The following is an 11,155-nucleotide window of genomic DNA, read 5'->3' on the forward strand; positions in this document are numbered from 1 at the left end:
CTGTAAAAGTTGTGTTCCTGTCCTGTTGACAGCAATTAACCAACATTAACTTAATCAAAAAGCCAAAAATAGTAATGATCACCCTCATTCCTTGCCACTTCAAAAGTTACATTAAACTATTTAAAACAACTGCCAAAAACTTCTCCATCATTCTTTTTGCACTGTAGATCCACCCCCCAACTTAGCTGTCTAATAAATTATTCTACTAGTGGCATGTCTGTTACTTACTTTCAATCACTAATGGAATAATAATCTTTCAATTAATTGAAGTTGGTCATATGAATTCTTGATATATTTTATTCAAAAAAGTCTATGCTATTAAAAAGATTAATTTTTTATTTGAATTTTAAGACAAGTAGTGAAGGCCCCATTGGTGGGATCTCAAGAACAAAACCGAAAGTTAGAAAAAGAAATGAGGACTGAAAGAGAAAGGTGCAAACTTTTTCTTTTTCCTTCTTTTGATACCTTCCTTTTTCTTTAGTTTTAGCTTTTACACATTTGGACACTCAATACAAGGACCCATTAATCCAAAAAATATAATTAGCCTTTTTTTAGCTGAGTTAAAAAAAAAAAAAGTTGAAAGCTTGAGTGGTTGTTGAGTTTACTTTTTGTGGAGAGTTGATTTTGATATGTACTCAAAGAGCTGGTATGTATCTTGAATTATTGTTTTTTTCCTGTTATTTCAATTCAAGAATCATATTTTCCTGTTTCTTTGGTTCTTTTGTTGTGTTGGAACTGATTTCTTTATGTGTATTTTTCATTTTTGATGCAGTTTGAAACTTTGAAGTTTCTGCTCTGGTAAGTTGATACAAGGGGATTGAGTTGTTTCCTGTAATTGATATCTGTTTTAAAGTTTTGAGAATTGGTAGTTGTTTATAGTGAGAAAAAAAGATGGGTGTTGGATTATTAGAGATTGGAGTTGAAATGAGGAGAATTTTGATGTTTTCAGTTAAAAGATGTTATATTACAGTCTTGAATCATCCATTTCTTGTGGGTATGCTGTGTTTCATAGCATTTTTGTACAGAACTTTCCCATTTCTGTTTTCAATATTGTTAGCTGCATCCCCAGTTCTTGTTTGTACTGCTGTTTTGCTTGGAACTTTACTAAGTTTTGGCCAGCCTAATATACCCGAAATCGAAAGGGAAGAAAAAACAATAACTCATGATATAGTGCCTTTGAAAACTGGGGTATTATATGATACAACTCATTTTGTGAGTGAAGATAGTTACTATGTGGAGAGATACACGGAGAGGGACCTCGTAGAGCAGTCGATTGATAAGATTAGTGATCTTTCCCCTCTACTCGAGGAAAGGTCTCGAGATTTTCAATTTGAGGACGGGGTTTTTGAGCAGAACAATGAAGAGAATGAAGAGAAACATGGTGATGAGGAACTTATGGAAATTCAATACTCTTCGATTCCAGCAGTTGATGAGGGTTTCGAGGAAGCAGCGAGGGGCTTTTATGAGCAAAACAATGAAAAGAATGAAGAGAAACATGATAATGGGGATCTTATGGAGAGTCAATACTCTCCCATTCCGACGGTTGATAGTGAGAGCGTTGAGTCTGACTTTGATAGATCAGATTCCTTTGATTCTAAAATGGTGAATCTTAATTCTCTTCCCGGTTCCCCTTGGAAAAAGGAGACCGAAGAAGAGGAAAAAGAGGAAGAACAGGAGGAGGAAGAGGATGACGATGACGATGAGTCTTTTGATTCGGGATCTGATCGAGCAGAGAGCTCGTCTCCAGATGCTTCATTAGCTGACATTATGCCGATGCTTCATGAGCTCCATCCACTTTTGGGTGAAGATACTCCTCAACATGTTAGCTTGTTGCATAATGTTTCTGATGCTGCTTCGGATAGTTCCGGTAAGACCACGGAGAGTGACAATGAATCTGATGATGGTTGTGAAAATCAAGAAGAGGTAGAAGTTGCAGACGACGAGAATGAAGATGGTGAAAAGCGAGACGAGGAAGATAAAAGCAAGTCAGCTATAACATGGACAGAGGAGGATCAGAAGAATCTAATTGACTTGGGAAGCTCCGAGGTTGAAAGGAATCAACGCTTAGAGAATCTTATGGCAAGGAGAAGAGCATTGAAGAAAATGAGGACGATGATGACCGAAAAGAATTTGATCGACTTGGAAAGCGCTGATCTTCCATTCAACATCCCGTCCATTTCTACGGCAAGAAACAATCCGTTTGATGCTCCTAACGATAACTATGACCTCGGACTGCCACCAATCCCGGGATCCGCTCCCTCTGTTTTAGTACCAAGGCGAAACCCGTTTGATCTTCCTTATGACTCAAGTGAAGAGAAACCTGATCTTATGGAGGACGAAGAGTTTATAACATTTCAAGCGAAGGATCCGCTTTTCCGGAGGCACGAAAGTTTTATTGTAAGACCCTCAATCTTTGGGCTGAACAGGCAAGACAAGCAAGATGTTCATTGGAGACCTTATTTTGTTCCGGAGAAGATGGCTTCAGAAGGAACAAGCTACTCGCCATTTCAACGACAATCTAGTGAACTTAGTGATTCCAAAGTAAGTTCAGTTCCCGAAACAGAATCACTAAGTTCAGTTGAAGATCTGGAAGACAAAGAACTCATAGATGAACGCATTTCCGAGGAGCCAAAGCTGATATCTAAACAAGAGCATATTTCTGAGCATGTCAGACATGGAAGTCAATCCTCCGAAGAAGTAGAGTTTTTGGTGCAACTGGGAACTCTGGAAAATCATCATGAAGCAGAAAAAGCTTTGCTCCAGGAAGGAAGAGAACTTAATCCAACCGATATTCAGTCAAAGCCGGAAACTTCTTATCAAAGATACAGCAGTCAATCTAGCTCCTCGTCGTTGGCAGAAGTGAGTGAAAGGGTCTTTGTTGATAAAGAAGGAGAAATGAGGTCAAGTTTCGAGGAGATAATGGGACATGTTGAACAAAATGGGATTTCCAGGGAAGCTTCATTTGATGGACCAAATTTCCACGTCACGAGCACTTCAGTGGATCATACTTCACGCGGTCAACCTATTTATGATTCCAGTCCTTCTGCTATTAGGGAAAACATATTCTCATCCTCCTTTTCTTCAGATCAGCATGTGGAATCTGAAACAGGGTTTTCCCCTATAAGAACTGTTTCTTTCATAGAGAGGGAATCACAGGAAAATAGTCAGGACATTGAAAAGTCTCTTCCAACGAATGAAGAAATTTTGGCACCAGAAGATGAGCTTGATGTTGCAAAGGCGGAGACTTCTCAAAATGACGAAATCCTTAGCAGTGCAAATGCCTTTCCAGTGCCTGAGTTCGTTCTTGGTCAGGCATCTGCGGACTCAAAATTATCAGAAAATGAGGATATTGTGTATGAGGAAGGAATTATTGAGCATGAACAACTGCGAATTACTTGTCCAGGATTGGATACAGATACCTGTATTCTGTCTAACCATGCTGAATACCAGACAGTTGAATCCCTTTCAACATTTGATGATCTCAGCTCATCAAATGTTGTTGAAAATTTGGCTACTGATGATCACACTGAAGTGGATGAAGAGCTGGTCTCTGGTGGACATGCTTCTGTAGAAAAGTCCATCTCTCAGCATGAAGAAGAATTGGCACACACAGACAAATCCATAGATGAACAACCCTCAGAGAATCGGGAAGTAACGGTAAACAAGTTCTTTTCATCTCTTTTCTTTTATGCATTTCTTTTTATTTCTTCAGTAATTATCATTTCATATGTCATAGCATTACATTTACTAGGATTGATCTTAGAAATCTGAAGTCTGCTCGATTAATTTTTCACTTGTAATTGTGTGACTTGCTGCTAAGGAAAAAAAAGAAATATCTACTTGATTTACAAAATTATAACGTGAAGATTTATAATTTACTTTACCTGAACTGATAGGAATAGACAACTGCAACTTAGACTCCTGTAATAGTAAGAACAAACAGTCTGGAACTGAAATTGGCATATGTTCCATGATATAGATGTTGCCTGTTGGATAATAAGGTATAAGCTATGCTGCTCCGATACTCCAAAAATGCCATCACATCCACGTCGAATGCATCATTATGTTAGAAGCATTAAAAGTAAACAGATATGAACTGAACTTTATGATGTAGAAATCCAAGGCTGACTCAGTGATAGAAGCAGTACATGTTAGGCCTAAATTCGTGTGTTTGAGGAATATTGTTTGTGATAGAATTAACTATTGTTTGTCTTATTTCCAAACTCATGCATTATTATACCCTTATGTCATAGCAAGTTTATTTATTCTTTCCTTCTCTTTTTCTTTTTCCTTTTTAAATGCTTCTAGTCGGGAATCAATCCTGGTAAAATCTAAGTGCATCTTTTTTTTTCTGATAAACAGGAGCCACCAGCTATCCTGGTTGAGTCAATTGAGGAAGCAAGCACCACTGAGAACGTGAATGTTTCAGAAATCCATGACCTTGATAATGGAATTCCTATTATCAGCTCCCCACGTACTCCCGACTGTAATTCCAATCTGCATGAGGTTGTTGGCCCAGCAGGTGCTGCAGGTCTAAAGAGCATCTTTCTCGATGAGGCGGAAAATGATAACCAGATCAAGGTCTTAGAAAACTATGTATTGCCAGCAGAGATAGCTGATTTTCACCATGATGAGCAATATATAGTTGAAGAGACAGACGGTATCGAGGACATTGATGAGGTATTATTTCTCTCTGAATTAGATACAGTTGGTGACTTTAGCATTAACGAGGGTTTGTCTGCATTCCACGCTGTTGATTCTGCCACCACAGAATTTTCTGAAGAGGCCCATGCTGAAGTTCATGAAAGAAAGTTCCCATTGCACCCTGAGATTTTAAATGCATCCGCGGTTGAAGAGAATGATAAGCATGAGGAAAAGGAGTGTGCTTCTGAAATTCAAAATTCTGGAATGAGCATTATTGATCATATTGATGCATCTCATACAGAATTGTCTGAAGCAGAAGTTGATAATGCTGTTGATCCTAGATCAATTGAAGGAGGACTGCCCGAGGATAATTTGGATACTCAAGAGGTAGTTCCAAAAATGCCGATAGCTGAAGCTCATAACTCTTTCTTTGAGATAGAAAATTCAAAATCTACTCAAACTGAAGTGACTGAAGTGCCTCAAGAAGTTACAGTCAAAGAGGAAGCTGATTCTGGTATGTCAGTACTAGAAGCACAAACAATTCAAGATATTGAATCGGCGTTTTGGCAAGTTTTTGAGAAAGAAATGGAGAAATCTAATGTTCTTGAGCAATCTAATGCTAAAGATCCCGGAATGCCAGTGCTGGAAGCACAAACTGTTGAAGATATTGAGTCAGCATTTAGAAGTACTTCTGAGAAAGAAATCGAGCACTCTAACGTGCTTGAGCTACCTAATGCTGAACTAGTAACTGAACAATCTGAGAGTTCAAACAATTCAGCAGCAGTTGAAGTGTCAAGTTCAGTACCGAAAGATTCAGGAATGCCAGAGCTGGAAGCACAAACAGTTGAAGATATTGAGTTAGCATTTCAAAACATTTCTGAGAAAGAAATAGAGAACTCGAATGTGCTCGAACAATCTGGGAGTTCTGACAATGCAGCGGCATTTGAAGTGTCAAATTCAGTGCAGGAAGATTCCGGAATGCCAGTGGTGGAAGCACAAACAATTGAAGATATTGAGTCGGCATTTAAAATTACTTCTGAGGAAGAAATAGTACACTCGGATGTACTTGAGCTACGTAATGTGAATCTTGTAACTGAAGATTCTGGGAGTTCAGCCAACGCAACAGTGTTTGAAGTATCAAGTTCAGCACCGGAAGATTCTGGAATGCCAGTGGTGGAAGCACAAACAACTGAAGATATTGAGTCAGTATTTGAAAGTACTTCTGAGAAAGAAATAGTGCACTCGAATGTGCTTGAGCTACCTAATGCTAAACTGGTAACTGAAGAATCTGGGCATTCTGACGATGCTGCAGTGTTTGACGTGTCAAGTAAAGTACCGGAAGATTCTGGAATGCCAGTGCAGGAAGCACAAACAGTTGATGATATTGAGTTAGCATTTAAAAATATTTCTGAGAAAGAAATAGAGAACTCGAATGTGCTCGAGCTACCTGATGCTAAGCTTGTTACTGAAGGATCTGGGAGTTCTGACGATGCCGCGGTGTTTGAAGTATCAAGTTCAGTTGTGGAAGATTCTGGAATGCCAGCACTGGAAGCACAAACAGTTGAAGATATTAACTTAGCATTTAGGCAAATATCTGAGAACGAAGTGGAGAAATCGAATGTTCTTGAGCTACATAATGCTAAGCTTGTAACTAAAGAATCTGGGGATTCTGACAATGCAGCGGTGTTTGACGTGTCGAGCTCAGTACAAGAAGATTCTGGAATGCCAGTGGTGGAAGCACAAACAGTTGAAGATATTGAGTCGCCATTTACAATTACTTCTGAGAAAGAAATGGCGCATTCGGATGTACCTGTGCAACCGAATGCTAAGCTTGTAACTGAAGAACCTGGGAGTTCAGACGCTGCAGCGGTATTTGAAGCGTCAAGTTCAGTACTGGAAGATTCTAGAATGCCAGTGGTGGAAGCACAAACAATTGAAGATAATGAGTCAGCATTTAGAATTACTTCTGAGAGAGAAATTGTGCACTCGGATGTACTTGAGCAACCTAATGCTAGGCTTGAAACTGAAGAGTCCCGGGATGCTGACAATGCAGCGGTGATTGACGTGTCAAGTTCAGTACTGGAAGATTCTGGAATGCCAGTACTGGAAGCACAAACAGTTGAAGATATTGAGTCAGCATTTAGGCAAATATCTGAGCAAGAAATAGCTGAGAAATCGAATGTTCTTGAGCAACCTAATGCTGAGCTAGCAACTGAAGAATCTGGGAACATTGCAGCTGCTGCTGAAGCGTCAAGTTCAGCACTGGAAGGTTCTGAAATGCCAGCGCTGGAAGCACAAACAGTTGAAGAAATGGACATGGTATTTAGGCGAATATCTGAGAAAGAAGCGGAGGAATCGAATGTTCTTGAGCAACCTAATGCTGAGCTAGCAACTGAAGTTTCTGGGAGTTCTGATAATGCAGCGGTCGTCAAAGTGTCAAGTGTGACATGGGATATGCAGTTACCGATTCTTGAAACAAGACCAACTGAATATTTTGATTTGGATCATGAAAAACTTTCTGAGAGTGATGATGAGACACTCACCCATCATGATTCTGTTGGTGATGATGAGCATATGAGGGAACCCAAAGATATAGGAGCTTCTTCGGATTCACAAAATGTCGAGACAGACTTGCCTTTGAAACAAATCTTGGAAGAACAGCCAAGGGGAGCAAGCTCATCCAATGATATCAAATCGAGTGTTAGGGGATATGATGTATCCGAATTTGGTGAAGGTGAAACAGGAAAAGGAGATGACGAAGTTGTAGTAAAAGAAGCTAAGGCATTAATAGCTGAAAAACCAGAACATGCTGTTGATATGCCTACTACAGCTGATGCTTAAGGGCTAAAAAGATAAATCCCACAAGACGGGCTCGAGTTCAAGCTCAAGCTTTGATTCAAGTTCAAGCGACTCCGACAAAGATCGAAGATGCTCAGGAGTTAAAGTTGGTTTACTTTTGTGTTTATTGCATGGTTTGGAGTGGCTTTGTGAAATGATGGATTCCTTCGAGAATGAGTTTTGTTTTGATTTCTGGAAGCATTCTTTCTTCTTATATTTTTTCTTCTTCATCTTTTCAGCAGTTTCTGGAGATTGTTGGAAGAAAAGGTTTTGTTAAACTTGTATATGGATTTTGTAATTTTTCGTATGAGACAGTCAATGTTGACTGTTTTCTTGAAAGTAATGGCAGACTCAATGCTTTCCTCTGTTGCTTCTTTTTGCTGTTTTCCTCACTTCTTTAGTTCTTTTAAGCTTTCTTTTTTTGGATTATGTGTTTTAAATATACAGGACAGGATGAAAAGGAAGAATAAAAGAGATTTTGATTGATAAAATTGCAAATCGAATTTATTCAACGACTAAAGTCCTAACTTGTTTGATTGCAGCAATTCATTTTCTAGTCTGATGATCAAAACAGAATTGTACCAAAGTAGTACTATGGATCCGTCAGTTTTGAAAATTACTCCAGCATATATACTATTTTTTTTAATAATTGTGGTGTCCCGACCAGCTTGTGTGCACCTCAACTAATACTATCGAAGTATCTGCTAACTCGCACCATAGTAGCAAGTAACTCTAGTCCACCAAAGCTGGGATAGAATGTAATCACACTGTCCGTTAGGATTTAAGTACTCCAACATATTAAAACTTATGATCTCTTTTTTTCCTTTCTGAAAGCTAATCTTTTGCTGTGTTTCTTTTTCTTTTATTCTATTGAGTTCTCAAAATTATCTAAAAGGTGAACTGGTAAATTCCTTCATATAAGAAAGATGAGTTTGGTTGTCAAAATGTAAATTAGTTTAGCAGTATAAAACACATTAAGGGGACCATCAGGTTAGCGGGATTAGTTAGATAATATTGATATAAAATCTAATTAATATTGCGTTTGTCTAACATAGTGACATACCGTGTCCGGTATAAATAATACCAGTATAATTTTATACAACAAATACTGGTGTTATGTTATAATGAATCCAACATGGAATAACTTATACGAGTACTAGATTTACACTAATAAAGCATTTAAAAAACCAAAAGAAGACTTTATTTCATCTTTCTATTTTGTATTTACTTGAAAAAACAAGGGTACCGTTGTCAAATTTTCCACTCCATAGTCCATCCATTCCTTTTTTACCAAGCTTATGAAATTAAAAGACTGACTTTTAAACGAGTGGTGGTGAAGTTTCACATATCTTTTCATTTACTGTCCTTAAAACATGAACTTTGTATCAAGTGAGACCCAACAAAGTCATATCATTAAGCGAAATAGAGATGCTAATATTAACCACGAAGAAAAAAATATCATTCTTTTTTGAACAAATTGAAAAATATATCATATAAAATGGGACAGAAGAAAGAATATACTTTGTATATCTCATTTTTAATGCTATGAACCAAATATCCGCCATTAAAGTATATGCACTAGATAACCCAATGCTTATTAATCTTTATATTGAAGTCCCGAGTATAACTTTGTCCCCCAACCAAACAAGAGTCCGGAACCAAAATGACCCCAAAAAAAATATTTTGAATCAAAATATCCCAACAAAAAAAAAAAAAAGTTACAAAACTACCTTTAGCGTAGTAAAATACTGCGCTAAAGCACTTAACCGTAACGGCCCCGTTAAGTGCTTTAGTGCAGTATTTTACTGCGCTAAAGGAATTTCTCACCTATAGCGCAGTAAAATACTGCATTATAGGACCCAACATAAATCCCGTCTGGTTCCACCACTGGTCCCTCCAGTGGCAAAAAAAAAAAAAATTTGAAAAACGCCATTGGAGGCGAAACTGAGGTGGTCCCTATATCCAAAAACGTCGTTTTCTATTAAATTTCGTCGGGAAAGTTTAGATTCTCGGTATATTCAAGTCAAGGAGCAAGATTCTAAGTTCGAATTTTGGGAAAAAACGGCATACAACTCGATTAAAATAACTCTACAAAAAATCTTCGATTAAGGTTTTTTACTATGAACTTTTGTTATTATTTTGTTATATACATTATATTCTAAGCATGCTTAACATTTAATCCTTGCTATTTTCCAAAAAAAAAAAATTGTTCTTGTTCGGACTGGGCAGTGGCTTTTGCCACTGTTCCGATTTTTTTTGTTTTTGTTTAATTCATTATTTGTTAAATGTTTATGAATTGTTAATTTGTTAAATGTTTATGAATTGTTAATTTGTTAAATGGTTATGAATTGTTAATTTGTTATATGTTTATGAGTTGTTAATTTGTTAATTGTTTATGAATTATTATTTTGTTAATTGATTATTTGTTAAATATTGATTATGAATTAATTAGTTGTTAAATATTGTTTATGAATTGAAAGAAGTTGATTGGTAATGAATTATTATTTTGTTAACACTTTGTTTGGATGATTGCTATGTATTGTTTCATAATGTATCGTATTGTGTTGTATTGTATAGAACCAAATCAGTGGTTACATAAAATAGGACCTTTCGTCGTTACATAACAATAAAATTAAAGTAACAATCAAAACAAATATTATATTTAAACTAACAACATAATATAATAGGTAACAACCATCCAAACAAGTTGTAAATGATTATGAATTGTTAATCTATATTATTATAAAAGCATGAATATATATGTTAAATAAAAAAAGATTATCTAAAAAAGAATAGTTAAAGTTCTTCTTTTCATAAATACATAAGTTAGCGAAAAAGATGTAAAGTTTGTAGGAAAATATGTGGTCGACGAATATACTCTTTTAGTCTAATTTTATCGTAGTTGTGTTGGCTATTTGGTCAACTAAAAATATATCACATATTCAAAATAGAGTTCTAAACAAATATTACTGCTGAATTTTGATTCCCAAACTAATTAACTTAAAAGTCTTTGCCATCACATAATTAAAAAGTAATTAGCTTAAAAGTCTTTGCCATCGCATATGTGTCCTTACTATCACATATTAAATTTACTACATATCCCATGTTAATTATTCACAAGATGTAATACTACATAATTCACATATTCCCTGCAAATTATTAATTAGTTAATATAATTTATCTTTCATTTCAAGAATAATGACTAATTTAGTTTATACAGACCGAACTCTTTCATGGATCTGAATGTTTCCCTAGGGCCCGATGTTCCCTCGGGGCCCGATGATCACCCAGGGCCCGCTGTTCACCCGGGGTCCGCTGATAGATCAGTATTGTCTTTGCAAGGCAATCATAGGTCAGAGTTATTATGGGCCGGTACTATAGGGATATCTACTAGGCTCCGTCCCCGTAGGCTGCAGAGAGCGTGGACTCTTTTACGCGAGCACCGCCCATACACTCTCGTCTTGGAGATATTGTTTCGGGGCGCCATCTACCGTTGCGTGTCCGTTGGTCGGGTACAGCATGATTGGGCGCTCATCACGGCCATGGTTGAGCGGTGGAGGCCAGAGACACATACCTTTCATCTTCGCACTGGTGAGGTCACGATTACACTTCAGGATGTGGAGGTCCTCTTTGGATTGCGGGTAGATGGAAAGCCACTATACACTCGATACGA

The 11,155-nt window shown here is 37.2% G+C and overlaps 1 protein-coding gene across 1 annotated transcript; it reads left to right on the top strand.

Moving 5' to 3' along the window:
* The first annotated feature begins 244 nt into the window (after window positions 1-244).
* Window positions 245-7,847, top strand: LOC132607305 (uncharacterized). The gene is made up of 3 exons (XM_060321225.1): window positions 245-646; window positions 773-3,657; window positions 4,363-7,847. Exons 2-3 carry the CDS (start codon window positions 892-894, stop codon window positions 7,483-7,485), a joined length of 5,889 nt encoding a protein of 1,962 aa, XP_060177208.1. The 5' UTR covers window positions 245-646; window positions 773-891; the 3' UTR covers window positions 7,486-7,847.
* Window positions 7,848-11,155: the final 3,308 nt, after the last annotated feature.

This window comes from Lycium barbarum, chromosome 8 (genome assembly GCF_019175385.1).
Source record: "Lycium barbarum isolate Lr01 chromosome 8, ASM1917538v2, whole genome shotgun sequence".
Classification (NCBI taxonomy): Eukaryota; Viridiplantae; Streptophyta; class Magnoliopsida; order Solanales; family Solanaceae; genus Lycium; species Lycium barbarum.